Here is a 24408-nt window from a genome sequence, read left to right as displayed (position 1 = left end):
ATAATAATAAGAGCAAACAAGACGACAGCAGACAATTAGCAAGCCCATTTGCATGCCGCCGAGCAAGCGGCAGTGGATGTCACAGCAAGTGCCAACGGTACTACGTGCAGGGGCTGCACATCTGTGGAGCGTATAACTTGTACAAAGTTAACGGTAACAGCAGGCAGCAGCTACTTGAAAAATAAATACTTGTACTTGAGCTTGACGCACACGCTATTTGCGGCGAATGGCACTTTCCAGCTAAGCAAACAATGCAGCAGGTAAACGCTACGAGCAGCAGAAACAAAACAAAAACACACGCACATATAGTATAAGCTGAACATTTGCTAAATCTTGTAAATTTCAAGCTGAAATGAGCTGGCAGCACTGCGCTCAACGTCGCACGCACAGCTGATGCATTCGAAACGAGGCGCCGGCAACAACGACAACGCTGCCAAATAAAGTAGAGGAAAGAAGAGCTACAAACACAAAACACAAAAGCATATACATACATATGTATATAAGTGCAGCGCTAAACCAGAGCAAAAATAAACAAAATACGAGAAAAGAAAAGAAAAAATTTCAAGAAGCAATAGCGGCAAGCGGCAGCGTGTAGCATGGAGCGGCATCAAAACACAAACACAATCGGCAAAGCATGCTTGCGGCTGCTGTGCTGCTGCCACTTATAAAGCTTGCCGATTGTAGGCGCAGAGGTGAAGTACACGTACACTGGCGTTCATAAGTATGGTAACAACTGAGAATAAGCTTCATTTTCGGCTGAGTTGAGTTTGAAGCTCGTTGGAAGAGTTATTTCGACTATATCATACGGAAAGTTTAGATTATAAAGTGTTCAAGCCAATATTGATAGCAGTTTAAAGATTTCAAAACTCGGAAAGTAAGCTAAAAGCTTAATTTCATGAATCTCAATCGATTTAGAATTGTTGCAAACATAATTCCATGAGATTTTTTAAGGATTACAGAGCTTTATTGGCAATAAAGTTGAGAGTTTAAGTGTCAATAGCTTAAAAAGCTTTGTTAAAAGTTCGGGAAGCATGCTAAAAGTATAGTTTTATGGATTTCAGACGAACTCCAGAGAATTTCTTAAGAAATTTTTAGATTATAAAACTTTATTGGCATAATGCAGGGATATTAAATGTAGAAAATTGACAACTAAAATATTTCGTTTGACAACTCAACTTAAGACAATGCTTAAAGCATGCTGCTGCCATCTTCTTGAACGCTATTGTAGCTCATCAACGCCAGTTTGTGGACATCAGCGCGGTTTGCGGGGCGTATGAGTATCATGCTGCCGGCTTGCTTGTCGTCTAACCGACTGACCGGCCGACTGTTGTCTGCCAATCTTCAGCATTAGCGAGCAGTATTCGAGCCAACTGGCTGTTTAGCGGCTAGCTGAGCGTATGCAGTTTGTTTGGCTGCTGTGTGTTTATTATACGCCTTCGCGTGGTTTTCTGATTCAGTTACGTACAAAACTTGGAGGCAAACGGTTCGCAATAGCGGCTGAACAAAAGCGAGTGAAGCAAAGAGCTTATAAAGCTTATTTTTGAAAAAGAAACAGTTTATTTTTGAAGAAAGAAATAATAATTTTTGAAAGTAGAATTGAAAGTGCAGGTGTATTGCACAAACTGTGTAGTTGTAGTGAATTGAAAAACAAGAAAACAACTCTTGAAAGTGATTTGAAAACTTTTGAAAAGAAAAAAGTGAAGAAAGTTGAAAAAACTTAAAAAAAAACTGAAAACAAATTTTAATTATAAATAATATGAGTTTTTGGAAAATATAACAGAAAAGGTAAATAAAACAAGTTAAAACAAAATTTTTGCAGGTTTTTAAAAATAACTGAAGTTTTGCTTGCTCTGCTGTAATGCAGTTACTTTAGCTCTAGCGTATGTATGTTTACTAATTAGCTACGTGACTAGTTCAACAGAACTTATTTTTATTGTCGTTAACATACAATGTTTAGGAGAAAGTGTTGAGGCATTGTTGAAAATTTTTCATTCAACAAAAAAGGTTTTTTAGAAAAATTTTGAATTTTTGACATATGTATGTATGTTTGTATAACAGTTAAATATTTTTATAATATTTTTATTATATATTATGTTATAATGTATTCGAATTATTTTGCTCAGATTTTTTAAAAATTTTGAAAATTAGATTCTGTATGAAACAAAAATTATGAAAATGGAACTTTGAGTTAAAAAAAAGACTCACGTTTTTGACAAATTAATGTACAAATTTTGAAAATTAGATTCTGAATGAAAAAAACAATCTTTTTTTTTAAACTTTTGATTTTTGAAAAGTTAGTACAAAAATTTATGAAAATGAGAATGGAAAAAATATTTACTTACATTTGAAATTTGGTTCTGAAAAAAAAAAAAAGAAATAATTATTTAGATTTCAGAAAAAAGAATTTCAATAATTTTTTTTTTCACTTTTTATTGATTAAAAAAGTGTTAAATATTTAGATTTTTGAAAATTTAATAAAAAAAATAACAAACCCACACTTCAGCGCAGTGAATCCGCCCCTGCTTTCAATAATTGCTGTAATTAACTTGTGCTGCAGTTTTTGGTCGTTACTTTTGACCGAACTTAGATGCAATAATTAAAATTTCAAGCTCATATGGAGATTTGTATGTGAGCTAAGTATGCTACCATACACACACATACACCCATACAGAAGTTGTGCAAAATCTTTGGACCAGAAAAACACAAAAAAACATGCCTTTTGTTCATTCAGCGCCAATTCCAACATTTCGCAAACAAAATAACAAAAATAAACCGGAAATTCTAGATCATTAAGCGCACTTTTTTTTTGTTCTGTGGGAAGTTGGAAAAAGAGCACTAATTGTGCTGGCAACCAAAAAATAATGATAATAAGAGAAATAAAAGAAACAGATTTAAGAAAAAATAAATAAATAAATAAAGGAAAAATTATAAATAAAGAAAAATATAAAATTTTAAAATAAATATATATGAGAGAAGAATAACAGAAAAAGCGGTAAGCTGTTAATTTGTTAATGCTAGGTCAGTTTGTATGGCAGCTATATTCTATAGTGGTTCTTCTGAGGCTACATCCGTGCCTTGGACAATAATTCATGACAAAATTTCGGTGAGATATCTCGTCAAATATACAATTTCTCCATACAAGGACTTGACTTTGATTTATCAGTTTGTATGGCAGCTATATGCTAGAGTGGTCCGATCTGAATGATTTCTTCTGATATTATACCCTTACATTGGATAATAATTCATGTCCAATTTCGGGAAGATATCTCGTCAAATAAAAAAGTTTTTCATACAAGGACTTGATTTTGATCGATCAGCTTCTATGACAGGTAGTCATTCGATCAGCACAATTTCTTCAGAGACTAATTTATTGTCTTCAATAGTTATTCGTGCCGAATTTCGTGAATATACATATCTTCTAAATAAAACAAGTTTCCCATACAAAAACTTGATTCTGATCATTTAGTTTGTACGGCAGCTATATGCTATAGTGGTCCGATATAGGCGGTTCCGACAAATGAGCAGCTCCTGAATGCGAGAAATTTCAAATCGATATTTCAAAAGCTTCGCCTATATACAGGCAGATAGAAAGAATCATGGTATTAAAATTAAGCAAAATTTATCCAAAAAAATAACAAAAAAAAAAAAAAAATAAGAAAAACTAAATTTTTTTTGTTTTTGTTTTTTTTTCCTCAATTTATCACTACATCTCGCTTTATGTTTTTCGCCATGTTCCAACATTAGCGCGCTATTAGCGCTAGCAAATTATAAGTGCAGAGCGTGTGAAATTTTGAAATGTTCGAATTTTTTGCTTGAAATTTTATTACAAAAACGCAATGAAAGGCAAGGCAAATCAGCTGAAAAAATTTTCAAATATCGATGCTGCTTTTGCTGCTCATTATAGAAGCTTTAGAGTATACTTGTATGAGCAAAATTTGCTCACAGGCAAGCAAGAACAAGGGGCGAGAGCGGGGGAGAGCACGAGAAAAAGTATATTAGGTGAGGAAGAAATCATTATCACATCCCACCCGAAGTGATAAATTCTTCAAGTACAAGTCAAAGCAATGGCGCAGGCTATACTGCCGCTAGCCGCTAATTCGCAAGAGCAACAAAAACAACAACAAACCATTAGGCATTTATCCAAATATATGCATGTGTATGCATAGACGCAACGTCTGCCGTGCGGCACGGCTTGCAGGCGCATTTGCCAACCGCTATTACATACATGAACACACATGCACACACATACATACGCATATACAAACGCTTTGTCTCGTTTATCGTGTGCGGAAAATTGCTGCTTTTGATTTTTGAAAATTGTGAAAATTTTCGAACAAAACTTTATTTTTAAAAATTTCGCAAGCGCGTCGCCACAGCAACCAGAAATGAGAGCAAATTATACAAAAACAAGAAAAGGTGTAAAAGAACAATTAAACAAGCGTGGAAAGTGAACATTCGATTTGAAAACAAAATATACTCATACATACATACATACATGAATACATACATGAATACATATAACGACATACTATTAAAATCTGCTAATAAGCAAGGAAGAAGCAGAAATAAAAAACAAAAATAAAATATAAGCAAAGATAGAAAAACATAGAATTGAGCGCTAAACAAACAAAAACTCATTTGAGCCGGCAAACTACCAGAAAATTAATAAAAAAAAAGTTAAAAAACATTAAAAAAGTAAACGTTACAATAAGTTTCGAAAAAAGTTTTGAAAAAATTGGAAAACCAAAAAAAGTTAAAAAAAAATTTTTTGTAAAAGTTTTGAAGTTTTTTTTTTTTATATTAAAAAATTAAATAAACCAACGATTTGCTAATTCCGCACGCACAGCATTCGTACATTTGTATTCCAGCAGTGACTTTTCGTTGTTTCCAAACTTCACGGCGGTTTTTCGAATCATTTTCGCTTTTCGAACAACTTTTGGTGAGTTTGTTTCGAAAATTGTGTTGCGTATAGCATTGTGTTTATGTGAATACGTTTGTATGGTGTATGTTTTGTATATACATACATACATATGTAGGTATGTATAATATTTTCATGTATATTTTTCAGCCTCTTTCTTGATAAGCGACATTAAAAAATACATTAAACTCCTTTTTTGCACTTTGCCATCATCTTTTTATGGAGAATTAATTAAATAAATTTTTTAAATCAATTTTTGATTTAAAATTGTTTGACTTTTCAAACTTTTTTCTGGTATTTTTTGATTTTTTTAATTATTTTTTTAACTGGAAATTTCTAAATTAATTTTTAATGTTTTATAAGTAGTGTGTTCCTGCTTAAATTTAAGAAAAATTAAGGTCACTTTTGTTGATTTGTTTACGATTTCAAAGCGAATAAGTGATTCTTTCAATAATTAATGTTCTTAATAAAAGATTTAGTATTCGAATTTTTATTATTCCCTTAAACTAGCGTTTTCGGGCTCTTATAAAAAATTACCATGTGAAAGCAATACAAGATAGTATCTCAATACATTTTTCAAGTCTTATTAACTCTTACTAGCTTCTAAGATCAACTGAACTGAATATTGTAGTATCACACTATTGACCCTTATGGTCTCGCAGTATTAGATTATACCAACCTGGTACTTCATACATATAATGTACGTTCGATTCAACATTAAGGTAAATAAAATAAGCTCAAATTCACAATATAATCTTCATCAAAAGTGTGTTTCAAAGTTAGTTTTCGAAAAAGTAGACTGGATTCATCGGAACTTTTTTTCGTTTTTTGAAATCTTTTTATGCACATTTATTTGTTTTCACTGTGTCACGTTAAAACTAGTATCCACCACATAGTTATTTGCAAAATTTTCACTGAAAACATGACATGTTTTTGACAAAAATAAACTATGAATAAATAAAGAACGGGTGGGAGGATCAGACGACAGCAAAAACAAAAAAAAAAATTGATTCATGTGTTCTTGCAAAAACAAACTATATGATGAACACTATAAATTTGCTACGTACACATAACCAAAGCAACAAAGTATAATCTACAACAATAAATATATATGTAAATCATTGCAATGTGTGCGAAAGCTTAGCAGACGAAGTAAAAAAAACTAAAAACAAATAAAAATAATAAAATTAGATAATCAGAAATGATCTCGTAATCAAGAAAGAAGAAAATTGTACTAACTAAAATTTTTCAAAAAACATATAATTTCAAGTTTTTTCGGTATGCGCTTCGAAGAGTATATTGCAATGACGATCCATTTGATTTCAGTTTGTTAATATTGAACTTCTGGAACACGGCAAACACTAATGATCTTATGCTAAAGAACCGTATTTACAAATTAGAGTTGACTGTTAGTTCTATCCCTCCCTTTTCCTTCCCTTCCAAAGAGAAGATCACTATTTTGACACTTTCTTTCATTGAACTTCTGGAACAGTTAAAAATACTAATAATATTCTAAAGAACCACGTTTTCAAAGTACATTTTGATCGATGAAAGCATATGAAAGCTTTCCCCTATTTTCGTCAAAATCTACTAAAATTTCTAAGAATCGTATATAATAATACATAAGTATTGCTGTAGCAATGTTCAATTGAAATTTAATTTTATATGAAAATAAATTATTATAAATTATTTGCTTTCTAATAGTTTTTTTCTAGCTTCAAAACAATGATATTTGGGCAATAAATTCTAAAAATTATATTGGCATTCAATTGACCTCAAAATCCCTTTTCCAAAATTATTTACGTCATAAATATTGAAATAACAATGTCATTAATAAATTTTTTTGTTTTTGAATTGAAACCAAATTGCTTATTTGAGTATTTGAAAAGAGCACAAGTAATTGGCAGAACTCATATGTTCGCTGATGACCTTTGCGTATTTATTTTTTTTAAAGAATTTATTATTAACTTTAATAAAAAAACTATAAATGTAGATATTAATAAAGAATATGCCAAATGAAAAATACCAGTGTTTTCTTCATGTAATTCAGGCACTGAACAAAATATTTAAAATAATAAAAATAAGTGTAGCAAGCATTTGGGTTGAAGCGTCAATGACAGCTGATCCAATCACTTTAAATACAATTTCAATCTGTTTATTTATATATTTATATTTCAATATGAATATATATGAAATGCTCGATATTTAAATGTTTATACAAATGAAGACCCCTACTTGGTACATGCGTCTACCATAAAATTTCACAGCGGGTTAATATTTTAGCATGATTACTCACTCAACGGAATTTAGAATTTAGTTTCTTAAGAATTAGAATTGGCCAAAATTTAGTTTTCATAGATATTAGCGTTTAGCGATGTGGTTTTTGGATCTAGTTAGCGATCGGATGGAATCTTGAATCAAAGTTAAAAGAAAAATTTCGACTTTCTTATTAAAGAAATTTCACTACTTGAATTAACTGCCATTTTAGCTCCACTTGGAGCAATTATGTAACTTCCAAAATCTAAGTCTTTTCAAGACTTGAAACAACGTGTAAAACTTGTTACGCCTACACTAATTTATAAGGGTATTACAAACTGCTGCAGGTGATCATACATTTTCAGAGAATTGGATGAGCTTCAAACAATATTAGTTCTTACTGATAATAATGTTAACTGACTACCATGTTGAATTAGAGCTAAACTTTTTTGAGAATAGAGAAGTTTTAGTAAATTTATACATTTTAGATAGCAAGCTCATTTACAATATAAGCTTGTGGATCACAAGCAATTCTGTGTCTTTGCGCGTAGCACCGTGTTATCAACCTATTTCAATCTCCCTCCTAAACCGGCAGCATGCAGACTTGCTTCCGTTTCGACATCTTTTCATTGGTTTCGTTTTATTTTAGATTTCAAGCGTAAACATTCTGTTTTATAGTGTTTATATACGCATGTACCTACGTAAAAATCTATAATTAAAACAAAATTTTGTATTATTTCTGAATCTTCCATTCAGTTTTCATCTCTCGCTCTCTGTCTTTCTCTCTTTTTCTCTTCTACGTGCCCTTGCTTTCCTTACGCGCTGCATTCTTCGAAAGCGAAATGGTGTCGATTTATTTGTTAGGTGAAAATTGATAACCACCGAAATACACGCCCACTTTCCGCATTAGTAACGCGTTCAGAAATTAGAATTTTCCAGTGCTGAACGCAAAAACCACGTCAATCATAAATATAAGCAGCGCGTCAGTGAGAGTGAATGCCGCTGATGGATGAACGCGCTGTTGCACGCACGGACGTTGGTTCATAACTCTTGAATTATGTTCGCTTTTCCATTTCAGAATTTTTCGCAGCCTTTCCATTTTCGCAAGCAGTGAATAAAAAAAAAGAAGAAAACGACGAAGAAAAGGTAAAACAGCGCAAAAGTGTTGCAAATCGACTGAAATTGGTGATCTTGCGTGGATAAGTGAAAGTGCGATATTGAAAAATACAGCAAATGTGCAATGGCAAGATCGAAATGAAAGCAAAAAATATTTATTCAAATCTATGCTTTTGAATTTCATTTAAGTAAAATAAATAATGAAATTGCTGTTAATATATGAGATAGTAAATAGTGGAATGCTGAAATAAATATTGAGATGAAAAGCAAGAGTTGAAAACGAGACAAGAACAAAGGAAACACTTTCATTTGGCTTTGGGAATTCTTAAATTCAGTTGTGAGCAGTAATGAAATTTAATAAATGCATTTTCACTGAATAATTTTCATACAAACACACACATATCAAGCCAGCTATTCACACATTGAGTTCGATATTTTCATACTCACGGCCAGCAGCCAGTATGAATGCGCTCGCTTCCACTTCATATAATTTCATTATGTTTTTTGCACTTCATTTGCTACCATTTCGCTTGCACCCACATTTGTTTTATTTGTTTTATTAGTTTATCGATTTTTATTACAACGCGTTCTTATTTTATTTCATTTTTAATGTTGACATAGTTGGTCTTGTACCAATTAACTAGCAAACTGCATTAGCGCATATCCTACTTTTAGGAGGGCGTTGTGGGTAAGGCTAAAAGGCAGGCACATGCTACAGGCGGCACTTGGTGGCCGGCAAACATTAAATTGCTAGGTTGTTTGCCGACAGCGAAGATGTTTATTACAGTTTATTTGATTGTCAGCGTTGGCCAATCGCGCAATTATATAATTGCATTTAAATAAATATGCTATAGCTTTGCGTACTTAACGACCAAGGTCAGTACTTTAGCGACCTAAAATAAAGTAAAGGGGGAAACTAGGAAAGGAGTTAACTTTGGCTGCAACGAAGGTATAATATTCTTTACAGGTTCAAGTGTTCCTTACAAAAACTTGATTTTAATCGTTCAGTTTGTATGGTAGGTATATGACATAGTGGTCCGATAACGGCGGTTCCGACAAATAAGAAGCTTCTTGGGAAAAGAAGGACGTGTGAAAAATTTCAGATCGATATCTCATAAACAGATGGACTAGTTCGCGTATATGCCGACGAACATACGGACGGGATCTCTAACATTTCCTTTTGGGTGTTACAATGCCATGGACGTCAGCGAAAGCATAATCTCTGTAAAACTAAAAACTAGAAACTGTTTTGGTGGCTTTATGTCGTCCATCACTTATCATTTTATTGACTTCACAAAGGATGGACGGTGCTAGGACCACGTTTGACTTCGTATATCAGTCAAGAAATCTCTTGTTATGAACGTTTCGAAACATTTTACGTTTCTTAAAATCTCTAGAGTTATGACCTGAAAGTCTTAGTGTAGTGACTGAACGGCTGAATAGCGTTTAAAACACAAACAAGTGCACCTCATCTGTGTGACTGGTCGTATTGGTGTAGCCGGAAATGAAACGACTGATGAGTTTGCTCACTTCGCAGCTGCCTGCAGGATGGTAGGACCGGAAGGTTGCGTTGCGGTTGGTCTCAGCTCCGCAAGAAGTAGCGAAAAGGCGCAGAAACTTATTGGTAACAATTCACAGGCATGCGCCAAGTAAAGTTGTTAACCATACGAGCGTGGAAAGTGTAATAAACCTTCCGCGGAAAAATGTCGGCTACTTGTGGCATTTTGCTCTGTAGGCTCAAGCAGCACCCATTCAACTTGGTATAACTTCTTGTGCCAACTGCCGCTTCTGTGACATGAAGCCGAAAACTTTGGGCAGCTGTTGCAAGACTGCAGAGCAGTTTATATACTCTGGATGAAGACCATTGGATCCATGTATACGATTAATGAGCCCATCGACTCAATAGCACCAAGCTGGATTCTGTAATATCCACTGGGCCTATGTGATTCCTTGTGATAGCAAGAAGGGCATATTAAACCTTAGACAGCGTTGCATGCCTCAATTTATTTGCAAGCTCTATAGATAATACGATTCGTATATCACAGAGATGTGTATAAGAGACAGACCTTAGACAGCGTTGCATGCCTCAATTTATTTGCAAGCTCTATAGATAATACGATTCGTATATCACAGAGTTTGTAGTTGCGTAATAAGTTCTTGGCTAAACTAAAAAGAGCTAGTCAATTAAATTAGACTTCAAACTCAGTTTTAAAGCAAACTATTTTTCTTATTTTGCATTTTTTTTTTAGTTTTTAGTTCCGCTTATCTTCTACTTGTTTCACTCGACCAACAGTAGTGTGCATGGGAAATTTCCTCGGTCGTCCATGCAGTTTGATTGATGTGGGTGGCAACATTCAAGTGCCGTTGGCACACATCATCCCCAACACATATGCACTTTTAAATGCAAACTACACGCACACATACTTAAGCCATTTACAACATTGTCTACATGAGCAAAAGCAAGAAAACTCATTTGGGGCATGAAAAATGGCGACAATGAAGCAGACATATGCAAATTGCACGAACCGACTGACAGGCAAGCGGGGAGCGATCACATGTGCCTTGGACCGTTGAGTGCCAGCGTTGGGGTTAATTGAAAACGAAATTATTATGTCAATAGGTCACATACAGACAATTGGAAATTTAGTATCGATGGTGAAATGCAACACCAACAAAATAAAAACTAAGTAAAAATTGTAATGTGCTGAGTGTCAATGAGCAATGCAAGCAGGGCACAAGCCTGAGTCTATGTGGCATAAAAGCCATCTGCTTCATCGTGCATTGAAAGTGTCGAAATCATATCGCACGAGCTCTCAATGTATTTACGATGGTGAATAGCTTGTCAAATACACACAATTGTAGGCTTGGCATGCTTGGTAGGCTTTTGTCCTTAATGCCTCTCATAGTAACCTAAATTTAGTTTGACGTTGCTTTATTACAAGTGTACAGTTATTGAAAATAGAATTTATGTTGGATATAGCATATTGGATATGATGACGACATCAACTCATGGAGGTTAAGTTAGGGTAGGTTAAGTTCTTGGGCTGATCCGAATTAAACTGCATATTAGACTGTTATATGCAGTCCTTTGTAAGAATGATTCTTAGCTTGCATAACTCAATTTAGTACACTCTTTTCTATATTCCAGGTACTGAACGTTTCACAAATCTACCAGTAAATCTCAATTTCCATAACTAAAACAAAAAAAAAAAAAAAAAGAAGCCCGCACAATCAGTGCAGAATGTCCGCGGCTACCACATACACACGTCTGCGCAACTTGGGCCCGAGCACGAGCAATAAAATGGCACCCAACACCGCATTATTCTTCGATAAAAAACCCAGCAATAACGATGCCACATACACACTGAAAATCGGCGCTGGCGCACGCCACAACGGCACAACTGGCAGTCACAGCGTCGGCTCCAGCGAATCCTCAGATCCACTAGAATCCGACTGCAGTGAAGAAGAGGAAGAGGAAGCGCCACAACGTGTGGTGGACGATGAAGCTCGACGAAAAGCGCGCACAAATAACGGCGTGCACGAGGTGGAAGATGACGACGAAGAGGAAGATGATGATGATGAGGAGCTCGACGAGGAGGACGATGATCCCGAGGAGGAGGAAGACGATGAACCAGATGAGGAAGATGATGGCAATGAGACTGACGATGAGGGTGATGATGATGAGACAGATGACAGCAGCAGCGTGGAAACCGCGAAAGGTGTACGCAAATATCATCTGGATGATTTTCAAATAATCAAGACTGTGGGTGAGTAAACAAATATAATTTTAGCCCATAATAATGATCGGCTTGTATGTGGTGATTGTCGCCAATAAAAGCCAATTTAAGAACTGACTGATATGTTTGGTCTGCGCCGACACATGTGCGGCTGCCATTTAACAGCGCAATATTTATTGGTAGCGTCAGACAACAAATTTAATTTTTTGTTGCCGCAAATTAGCATGAATCACTGTGGCCGAAGATGAAAGCAAATAAACGCTGTATACAGCGGACACACACGCGGCGGACGCCACGCCGTTGTTGCTCAGTCGCAAGTAGCAACAATAAAATGTTTTATTTTGCTTTTTTTTCTGCTACCTTTTCTATTTCTTTTGCGCTTTTTTGTTTGAAAAGTTTTGCTGGTGTTTATTTGTTTCGCATTGGTGGCGTGTGTTGAACCGGCTGATTGGTCCAACTAATAGTGAACGAACCCTAAGCGCAACATGACTCATGTGCTTTGATCAACTGACGTGCGGAGGACAGCGAGCGGCGTTCAAACCGTTTCACTTTTAGCGAGTAGAAATGAAAGCAAATCGAACGCGCTTGAATTTCGACTGGATTGACTGCAAGCAAACATGAAAAATAATCGCAAAAAAATCGGAAAAAAATCGGAAAAATCAACAATGATTGCAATAAATCTTTTTCTTCAAACAACCGAAATTCACTGCCAAGTTTTGCACAACACTCGATCTGTTTTTCGTTATGTTTTACCGTTTAATGATATGCTCAGTAAGTACACCAACTCATCAGACGTCTTTCCTGCCACGCGCTCATTGATCAGCAAGGCATAGCTCTCGAGCGCGTGGCTCATGGTTTTGTGTGTGTTTCCTCAACGGCGGTCTGGAGAACGTTCATGTTTCGGCAACATTCGGTTGCTGATTTTTATCAATCGACGCTTGTGAATTTATGAAATATACAACGCTGATAGTACAGCGGCGCGGCACAAATTTATATATACAAACAGTGTTGCAAGCAACTGCGCTACAGTCGCCATTGTTGTGCCTTCCTTGTACGCCGAGTTTTCCTTGCCAATATTCTCTTTAGGTCGTTTTGGCCGTTTTTGCTGGGAAAACACCGTTTCTAGCGCAATTTGTAAATATTTGCAGTAGCTGCAGTTTTGTTTACATAATTTTCTTCTTCGTAGTGTTTTTGTGCGGCTGGACAGTTAGTTAGTTAGTCGGTCGTTTGCTTAGGCCCGCCGGCCAGCGAGACGTCTCAATGATTGTACGGTCGTTTAGCAACGCAACATCCGCGGCCGACGTGCGGCAGCCGCAATTGTGCAAATCGTATTGCGCTTGGGCACTGACCTACTGGCGGTGTTGTTGGCTTCTGAGTTGGCTTTACAAGTATTTATTGTGAAATTCGTTGATAAATGAAAATCGTAAACACTTAAATGCAATAGAAAATGTATTAAGTACTGGTAAAGCGCATAAATAACGGGTTTTATGTGAAAATTGTGAAGCCTCTTTGTCGCTGGAAATCAAAAGATCTCTATTCTGACACTAAGACGATCGTTATAGTATTCTATTTAGAGCTGCGGGCTTTATAAAGGGGTTTCAGGTGGTGTCTAGCGATTTTATGCACCCAAAACGCAGATTTTGAGCGGAGAAACCTATAGAATACAAAGGTGTCCCTTCTGACACTGAGAGATCCCTTCAAGTCTTGGACTTATAGCTCCGTGCTTTTCAAGGGGCTCCAAAAGGTATCTAGTGAATGTGTGTTCTGAAAACCAAGCCTTTGACTTTGAGCATCGTTCGAAACATCATCAGATTCTGATTTGAGCTTTTCAGGGTTTCTCTATGTAAGTAAGTGCATATAGAATGTGACCCATTTCTCAGCCACATCATATTGATTGCATCAAGTCTAATATGAGAGTGTATGTACTTCACCATAATTGCAACCATTCACTTGTGAAATATCACCATTAAAATCGCCCGACAGTTAAACACTTTTAATTAACTCGCATGCAGCTGCGACCGATCTCATCACAACAGAAGAAACGCTAAGATTTGTCGCCTCATTTCGCAACAAAAACAAAAAAGTTGCTGATGAAATGAAATCACTATAAAATGCAATCACTGCGACGGGCAATTTTAATAGACCACAAATGACGACTGTGCGAATGCAGTTAGCTGTTGGCGAAAATTATAGTTGCTGTTGTTGTTGTGTACTTGTTATTAGCCAAGCGCCAAGCTTTGACGGCAGTTTGTGAAAGACCATCGCATACATGTGGTGGATAAACAACCACATTAAAGTGATGTGCAGTGGCAGATAAATGGAAACGCAACAGGCAGACGTTCAATCAGTTGAGGAAAAGCGTATATATGTATGAATGTCTGTGTGTCTGTGGTGATAAACTGCGAATGTGGCAGCTGTTGATGTCAACCGCTGACGCCACGGGGTCTTACTTGGGGCGTTTTGATGATGTACGATGTATGTATAAGCAAAACTTTATGCACATTAAGGCGGTTCATATAAAAAATAATAACAGTTAAAATAAAAAAAAAAACGGTAACTACGGCTGTTATGAAACTATAATACCCTTCACAGTTGCATTTCTTTTAGCACAAAAGGGTTTAAAAAGAGCTCTAGCTTGTTTTTGAACTATCAGTTTATATGGCAGCTATATGCTATAGACATCTGATCTGTACAGTTTCTTTGGAGATTGTACTAATGACTTAGACAACTATCCGTGCCAGATTTCGTGATGATATCTTGTAAAATTGTAAAGTCAAAAAGTTTTCCATACAAAAACCTAACTTTAATCGATCAGTTTTTAGGGCAGCTGCATGCTGGTATAGTGATCCGAGGGATTTCTTCGGAGATTTTACCAAATTTCAAAACTTCGTCTAAGTGCAGAAATCGACTTTTTAAAGGCTTAGGCCAGTCTAGAAGACGCAAAACAACCAAATTTACACTTCCAATGGAAAAAAGTTTCGATTTTTTTCGAGGCATAAGAAGTGTTACACCCTAATGTGCATATATTCATTTAAACTTGCTTAAGTATAACCGAGTTAAGTAGTTGTTGTGTGGCAATAAAGCATCGCCGTGCGTTGCAGTGACAGGGCTACTCTGGCTGTCTAGCCGCTCATCTTCAGGCCCACCAAGAAAGTAGATTTCTCCGCATTGCACTTTCTCTAAATGCGCAAAACAATTTTATTTGATGCCATTAGGAGACAAGATCGGATCGAAAAGTTTCGCCGCAGACAATCATATTGCATTTAATTTTTCAATTGCTGTGACGCCTGTCGCACGGCGGCTGTTGTTGTTATGCGAAATTGCTGTTGTCAATAGTTTTTATTTTTAAAATTATTTTTACGCTTTTGTCATGGCTGTAATTCCACTTAAGCGTTGTAGTGTTATTATTGTGGTAATTATGTCTCTAGAGCATGCGTAGGGCTAGTTGGCAACGGTCGGTACAAAATGGCTAATTCTGTGTGATTTATGGGACTATATAATGGGATAAGGAACGCTTGGTTAGGAGGGTGGTTGGGACACACTTCGCACACATCAACATGTTTACAAGTAGAACGGTATTTTCATTTATATATGCAATGATCTGTGCGTATGTATGCGTCAAGTATTCCTCGCCTCAAATTGGAAATCGTAAATTCGCATTTTCCAGGAACCCACTTGAAGCATAGTAATAACAAGATAATACCTCGAAGCTTTGTGTTTGTATTTGTGAATGAGAATTTTTCGAACACATGTAAAAGGAAGTCCCCTTAGTGCTTATAAAAATTCCAAAATATTTCAGTCACCAAACACCCAAACAAGTAAAGACGTAAAATTGTTTCGGGTGATACTTTGTTTATACGATTCATTTGTTTTTGTGCAAGATTTATTAGATATTATAAGCGGTCACGCTGAAAGCAAACACCCGAAGCGTAAACAAGCCAAAATGTCTGATAAACAAGCAACCTAACAAACAATTTTATGGCTTAACTTAAGCAGGAAATCTTTCAAAACTCTAAACATGCTTTGATAATTGATGTGTTCGGGTCCATAAACAATAATCGGCTGTTCCGTTGAAGAGAGCTTTGATGATGAAATGCCTTAGAAGAGCTTAATATAGGGTAACTGATACTTAGGTTATAATCGACGCGTTCGATTTGCCACTTATATATGAGTTATGTTCAGCCTCTTTGTAAAAAAAAAGAGCAAACATATGAGAAAATGTCCTAAAATAGTTGTATTTAGCTTACTGACGTTTAGATCATAAACAACGTGTCCGATTCGCTATTTGTATAGTGGCTATGTCCAGTCTCTTGTAAAAAAAGGGCAACCATACGAGAAAAAATGTCTTAAAAGAGCTTTACTTGGGATAACTGACGCTTAGATCATAACCGACGTGTTCGATTAGCCAATTGTAAGCGAGCTATGTGCAGTCTGATATAAGTTACAAAGAATTTCGGTATTTTCATATAGAATCTCTTCAATATTCTCGAGATCCATTATTATTATTTTCGTTCTCGCTGCGCCTTCATTAAAATGATATTCATATTTGCTATTTTCCACAACAGCTTCCACAAAACGCCCCAACACATAGTTGAATATCAACAAATGTTGTGAAACCCAAGAAAAAAATAAATAATTAAACAAAAACAAACAAAATATTTCAACAAAACAAAGACACAATGTAAACAATTTGAAAACAAATCAGCAAAATGATATTTTTATTACCCTGATACAGTCTCAATGTATTCATATCGTATTCCTATATCTATAAACAATATTTCCAAAACTTTTGGTATATAGAGAGATAGATCACTTTTTAGTATATAGAACTTGAATATTGCTTCACCAACGATGTTGCGAGGTTGAATATGCTCTGTTTTGGTAACTTTGTAATAATGATATCATAAATAGATCAAACAAACAATTTAACGAAAAAAAGGCTTACATTATATGACAACGCTGGTTAACTGGTCATAAGACAACCTTGAAAAGCATATTTTGAAAAACAAAAGAACCATAAAAGTCTCGATGTTTTTCCACTAATGTAGTTACTATATCTAAACATAAAAATATTACTACATCCGCTGATTTTATTACCAAATCGTAATTAGTTCATGATCAAAATTTTCAAAGCAAAATCGACTCCATAAAACAGAAAACTAATAGTGCTTTTAGTTTGTTTTGTTTTGTGGAGAAAATATCATAAAATTTTATGACTTGGATTCAATGAAATCAATACGCAAACAAAGTGATTTGGCTGCAAGTACAAGAGTATTGTTATTTTATTTTAAAACACGCGCGTGTCCGCAGAAATCGCACGAAAAGCGATTACTCAATTTGACGTCTGCCAAAAAAGGCTCATTAAAGCGTCTTTGTGGCCGCAATCAGACGTCAATGAACTAGATTTTAGTCGAATTTGCGTAAGAAATAAAGAATTAATTACAGCATATGTACTATATAGTAAATATTATAGCTTGTGGTTAACACAGTTTATAAGGAAACAATATTTTTCTAAAACAAGATTTTAAGAATTCTAACGAATATGATACATATATAACTTGGAGATAAAAAAGAATGATACATTTTTCCTTAAACAATTTCTAGTTATAAAATGGAAAGCTTTCACTTGGTGAAAGCTCTTTTTGTCAATTTAACTGTAAAAGCGTAAGCTTTTTTCAGCATTTTTTGTTTATAAAAACAAATATTTAAAGCTTGCTTAAACGGTGAAAGTCTTCCATTTCGTTAAAGCTTAATTTCATAACAACCTTGCTATATGAAGAATGTTTTACTGTTTGAAATTATTTTCGTAAGAAACCTTTAATCCGTTTTATTTGAATTGATGTGATGAAAAAAAATTCTTAAAATTTGTGAAAAATCTTAGGTAGAGTAAACTCATAAGTTGTATTTGAGTAATGCTTGGAATTAAAATAATATAATTTTGGAAAGCTTTCTCGATCGGTGAAAGCTCAATTTGACTATTAGCGGTTATACTCTAAACAATATTTAATTAGAATAAACCCTGGAAAACATAAACATTTTGGAAAAATTCCGACGAAAAAGTCGGGTATCCATGTCTCTGGCGGTCAACATAAAAGCACTTACGCCCTAAAAATAAATAAGTCAAAAATGCGGAATATTCCACTGAACTTACGTAATAAAACAAAAATAATTGTTTATTAAAAAAAAAAACATAAAATTTAATTTATTAATCTTAGCATGTTTTTATAGCATATGTATGTCTGTATTTCAACAGTTCTAAGTTCTCCTCTGTTAGCTTCCTTTTTGAAAATTTCCATTTGCTAGCGCGAAAGCAAAAAGTGCTCACGTGAACCACAGCTGAGCGACATTTCTGACACACACCAACGCCATTGCCATCACCCCGGTGATATGTTTGGTGGATTTCGCATGAAAACATTAATTTGAAAAATTATCATGGCCAAGTGGGCGGCTCGTTACATATACAAAAACCATTTTTAATATTGTGCACTCATAATAATACATTGCGCATATGTATGTAATGTGTATGAAAAGGCGCCTTTATTTATGGCGAGTGAAATACGCATTTTTGGGTCATCATATTTATATATTTCTGTCTGACGCGCTGTCTTCTAGTCCAATGCAATTTAATATAATAGAATAATTAAATTTACTTGTGTTAGACGCTTGTAAGAAGTCGAAATCGAGAAAATATTTATATGGTGCATATATTTTTTCCGTTATTTATTGTTTATACTTTCTACAATTTTTAATTATTATTTGCCATATATTTAAAAATTTTTCCAATCGTGTTTCGCATTTAACACCATATTTTCTACACATTATACTCTGTATGGGGGCAAAAATCAGATCACTTCCAAATAAGATCGGCGTTCACATTTTGCGAAGACAGCTATGGGCACCGAGCCAAGTACTGACGAAAATTTAGTGAACTTGGAAAAATGAAAAAAAAAAAACTTAAACTTTGAAGGAAAAAAATACGTGAAAATCTTTCACTATCAATTTGTTGGTTTCAAAGGCATTGACATGATTGTATCTTTAGGGACCCATTTACACTTTTGTACCATCAAATATTTTCATCCTTTAAGTCCGTAATTGTTGACAAAAAAAGAAGGATTCCGCTTTTACCAGCACCTCAACAAACCTTCAAGGGGTCAGTTTAGGGGCAATTAAGACTCTTTGTAGCGCTAATAGCCAGTCTCACTGTTAGCTTATGCAAACAGGCAAAAACTATACCCTCGGTAGGTATTTCGGTTAACATCATCTGAGACCTGGTCATATAGGATCAGAAGGAAATTAAAAGGCAGAAGATCTGGCCCATCCGGGCAACTGGAGGTACAATACGCTTAATCTCACTAAGGTCATTCTGCTTATTGAAGGATTGTTTGAAGGAATTGACTCCAGAGGAAGAGATAACACAAAGCTACTTTAAGGTAGTGCTGATAGGGAATAGAACAAAAGACTCCTACTAGCAAAAAGGAGCTTAGTTATATTGTAAGGGTCATCACAAGGTACCTATACTTAAGATACAACCTTCAGAAAATGGGAAAAAGTGGATTCGGAGTTTGCAGAACTTTTACTAAATCCACTGAGTTGACAGATAACGCTTAAATTGGTTACCTCCTTGAAACAGAATGGGACTAAGTGTGGAGCTTCGGTCTAGTGATCACGCGCCTTCCTTTTCAACCAACCAACCAATCATTGCCACAAAAACCAAAAGTTTAAAACAGCTTTGCAAAATGGAAAGAAGTTTGGGGATATTTTTCATAGAGAAAAAACTAGAATAAGTCTGCATCGGAATGTGAAATTACTAGTTGAAAGAAGATACTGCAAACCTTCCCGAACAGTCATCAAACTTTGAAAAATCGTGATATTTTGACAAATTTGGTCGCAGAGTACAATTTTTTATATATCACTAGGATTTGGAATCCGATAAAGTCACCGATGGACGGTTTGTAAGGGCGTCTTTACATAGTGATATCACTTCAGTTCCTAAAGTATATCAGAAATCTGATCTGTGTCTCCCGAGCCTAGCCCCTTTATTTGAAGAGTTGAGCTTGATCCTGAAGATTCCAAATCACTGCCACCACTGTATTTTCAAACAGTATTCTAATAATACGCTAGAAAAGATTTCCATATACATACTTATGTATTTAATAGCCAATACAAATTGTCTAGCTTCAAATAATTTTTTGATGATTTTTTGCGTGGTAAGTGATTCTGCAATAGCGATTCGGTTGCCAAGAATTGCGTAGATCAGGCCACCCATACAAATATATATATATTTCTTTGCTATATACACATATGTATATATGTAGTATGTACACATCCATAAGTAAGTGTGTAATGTGATTAGATCTTGTCTAAAAAATATGATTTCGGTGGCAGCCATCACATCATTAGTCGCACAATCCAGACATTGTGACGACACTAATTTCTCTTGTCATCCATTCGCGGTGTGAGTTCAAATAATATATATATATGTATACATATATGTAGTATATGCGATTAACTAGCGTGATATGAATGCTGTTTAAAAGAGTACATAAATAAATAAATATGACATTTATTATAGGCGGCAACAATGTTAACCCATTCGCGCGTCAGCTTTGATCATTTTCCGCGAAAGCGTGTTGTGAGTGCGGGAAATGTGCGTGTAGTGGATGTCACATGGCTTTAAGTGTGTGTGCGTAAAAATTATTTTATACATATAAATATTTGTATCCGTCTTGGGTCAATGAAATCATTTCATGTCGAGGACTTGTGGACCAAAATTATTTCACTTTAAAAAATATGTTTCTTGGGTATACATATATGATTGCAAATCTGAATGTATCGTTTTGAAATTGTCTTGAAATATATAAATTTGACTTCTCAATGAAATTATCAACTAAAATGGAAATTATTTACACATCGAATACATATGTATGTAAATCTAGTTTACCTATCACAGCTGTCAAGTGAGCGCTCACTTGTCATGCAGCAAATAAAAGACTTAAATCGTTTTGTCGGAAAATGTCTGACACATTTTGAAATCCACATTGAACGGTTGACTACTTGATTGACATTCCTCTATTATTTATAGCTGCGCATACATTTCCGAGTATTTATTTTACAAAGGTACTACTATTTATAAATTATGCAGTTCAAGATTTATAAGCCATTTCGAAAGATAAATGTTAGAATAAATTACAAATAGCACGAGGGTTGTGAAGAAGTTGAGAAAAACTAAAACTATACTTAGAAGAACTAAAGGTGGCAAATGTAAGACTCTTTTTCTATCCAAGCAAACGACAGACGATCTGTTTTATCAAAGGCTAGGCATTAGCAAAGATAGTGTTCCAGGGTCAAATTATGCTCCGCGCATACTCTGCTTTCCGTTTAAACCACTTTTTAAATTTTCTGAAGGTGGTAACCCCTACACACGTTACTAAGCTCCCTTTTGCCTAGATGTAGGAGCTATTTGGTCTGTCCACCATCAACACTACCCCAAAGTATCCAAGACTTGATCTATTCCTCTAAGTGTCATTGCTTCAAACAACCTGTGAATTAGCGGAATGATTTGGAGCGGCTTAGGGAATTGTATCTCCAGCTGCCCTGATCGAGCTGGCTCATCTGACTTTTCATTTACTTCTATTTGTATATAACCGGGTATCCAAGTGATGTTAAGAGGGTTATGTACAGAGAGTCTAGTCAATGCAGAACCAAACGCAATGAGACTTAGTATTGGATAGCCTTAATTGCCGCTTAGTCATACCCTAGAAGTTTATGGACTTGCTGCTTAGAGCAGAGCCTCCTTGGTCTGTTCTGTCAAACCCAAGATTTCGGTCTGAAAGACTGATATGTAATCATTTGATTTAAAGCTACCTTCCGTGTATGCTTAACTACAGAAGTAGCCGGCTTCTATACCTATTTCACGATTTGATCCGTCGTTGTATGTAGACCTTACCAATGGAGCTGCCGATCACACAATCATTGGTCCATGCTTCTTTACTGGAGAATGAAAACGAAAGGAATTAAACACCCTCACGTATCCTTTATTCTCTCGCATTGGCAATGCGGCCCGAGTTTATTAACAAGTTCGAGTATGATACCATGTCTGTAACAAAGCCGAAATAGACGATTAACAACCTGAACCCTGAAACATGGACAGCGAGCTCGACAGCTACTTGGAAGAATAAAGCCTTTACAGACTAACTTTTCGGGTTTGTGAGCATTCGGGCTACCTAAAGCCGATCTTACGCGTATCAAAAGTCTTGTGAGAGGCCGTGTGAATATAAATTCAGAGAGCTCCAACTTCATAAACTTTTATGATAGCCCTTGTAATTCCGATTTACAGTTTGTGCATTTTACCGTTATGCGTGACAAGCACACCACCGGAGGAAATCATCTATTCACACATAAAATATTTTAAACCGTTTACAGAAATTAATAAATAGATATTTGATTGACGTGCATTGAGCGAACGTCTCGCTGGCGGTCAGTTGAACGATCGGCTGTCTGCAGAGTGTACAGACGTATGGTAGAAAAACAAGTTGCCGGCGGTGTTTGCTTTTTAAACGTCTACGTGCATTGTCAACAGGCGAGCGGCTGTAACAACAAAAGCCAAAGAGAAGGGAGGCGGGTGGCGAAAATGGGTAAACGAAAACTTGTTATGCGGTACACGCAAAAAAGAAAAGCGCTGATATCAGTCACGAACAACAACTACAACAAATGCGCTGATTAACTTAAAAACATGCGGCAAGTTGGCGCTGCATCTGCCACAAACTGTTGCCGGCGGCAGATCATCTCGCCAGACGCAGCGCTTGCTTGCTGCTAACTGGTCAGTTGTGTTTGTCATTGTTGTTGGCGTTGCTGTGTTGTGTTTTTTGTTTTTTTTGCGCAAAAGTGCCAACAAGTTGCGACAACTATTTACTTCAGCAGACTTTACATAATATTGACAACTTTCTTCGTGGCCGTCGAAGTTGCAAGCGAAAAGTCAAATAAAGGTAAAGTGAGTTGTGAATTGAAACAAATGGTTTTGTAAGCGTTTATGTGCGTGTATGTTGTATGTGTGTGTCTGTATGTTTACTTGTAAAAAAAATCACGCAGAGGCAATGTGCTCATCTTTCGTGGAAAGAAAGTGCCAATAAAAAATAAATATCTGTTGCTGCATTAACCCGTCACTGCATGTTGAGGAGTTTATATAACCAGCGCAGTAGTTGGATTTTTCTGTGCTTAACAATATGCGTTGTTCCATCGCGTGAGGGATGAATATGGGCTCACGTTAGGCTAGGAGGCCGATCTTCAGAGGTTTATGACTATGTAAGAGCTTAGAACGCCAGTCCTTTGTTTTACCTATAAACTCCGGATAGTACTGGATCATAAGACTTTTACAGATCGAAAAAGCGGTTATAAGCTATCAAAAAATGTTTGAGAGGGATGATATCAGTTTCGGCTATGTCTTCTGGTTGGCCGAAAATAATATATACATATATAATTATTTTAATGTTGATTATTTAAAAGTCATTTCCTTTCAGCAATTGGCATTTGCTTTTAAGCCCGCATAAATGTATTATATTTCGGCCGACAGAAATTCACTGGAAATCCATTAATTAATTTGGGCGCATTTTACTTGCAACTGCAACGTGTAGCAATTAGGCGTGTATTTACATACATATGTAGTATATCTGCAATAATACAATATTCTTGCGCGCCAGTTTCGAGTGCAATGCAATCGTTGGCCGCAAACATTTGCAGATTCATTACTTAAAATTTATTTTCCATATGTTTTTGTATTTTTCCCTTCATTGCTGTTGCATAAAAATAAATGCATATTAAATTATGGTTATTAAATGGCGACTTGGCTGTTGACGCGCACGGCGGCAAACGCATTGTTTTCCGTTGGTTTTCCAGCTTTTCAGCGTGTAGTAGACGCTTTTAGTTCATTCAGCCGCGAAATTAGTGCATATTTGGTTTTATGGCGGACAGTAAAATCGCTTAATGGCGGCAATAATTTTTCAGCTGGAATGGTCAATGAGCTGTGAGGCTTTATTTGCATGGAATGCTAGCAGAGGAGTGTATTAGGGTGTGCCAAATAAAAAACGGTTTTTATTTTTGCTTGCTGTTCTCAGAAAAAGATGCTTATATTCCTCTAGGAAAATTGCTCCAAGTACTATATGACGTCTTATTTGTAACGGAAAAGTCTTCCATTTTAAAATTTTTTATCTTCTTATTTTCAGTTAGAAAAATATACAGTTCGCTCGCAGTAAATTTTCTGCTCTCCACAATGGTCTTTTATAGTTTTTCAATTAATTAAAAAAAGTATATTTAATTGAAAAAATTCAGGGAAGTAGATAAAAAAAATATTTGACCCACCATAATCAAAAAAGAATGATATCAAAA

At 35.6% G+C, this 24408-nt stretch overlaps 1 protein-coding gene across 1 annotated transcript in view; it reads left to right on the top strand.

Annotated features, from left to right (window-relative positions):
* Positions 1-1746: 1746 nt before the first annotated feature.
* The window catches only part of LOC108966537 (protein kinase DC2), a 37379-nt gene continuing 14717 nt past the window's right edge, over positions 1747-24408 (top strand). Inside the window, exons 1-2 of the mRNA XM_018929509.1 lie at positions 1747-1785; positions 11439-12057. Coding sequence (XP_018785054.1) covers positions 11532-12057 — 526 coding nt within the window. The 5' untranslated portion in view covers positions 1747-1785; positions 11439-11531. The remainder of the gene's footprint in view (positions 1786-11438; positions 12058-24408) is intronic.

Source organism: Bactrocera latifrons, unplaced genomic scaffold (assembly GCF_001853355.1).
Source record: "Bactrocera latifrons isolate USDA-ARS-PBARC rearing strain unplaced genomic scaffold, ASM185335v1 scaffold_163, whole genome shotgun sequence".
In the NCBI taxonomy this organism is placed as follows: domain Eukaryota; kingdom Metazoa; phylum Arthropoda; class Insecta; order Diptera; family Tephritidae; genus Bactrocera; species Bactrocera latifrons.
The sequence above is the reverse complement of the archived record's forward strand: the minus strand, read 5'-3'. Positions and strand labels throughout refer to the sequence as shown.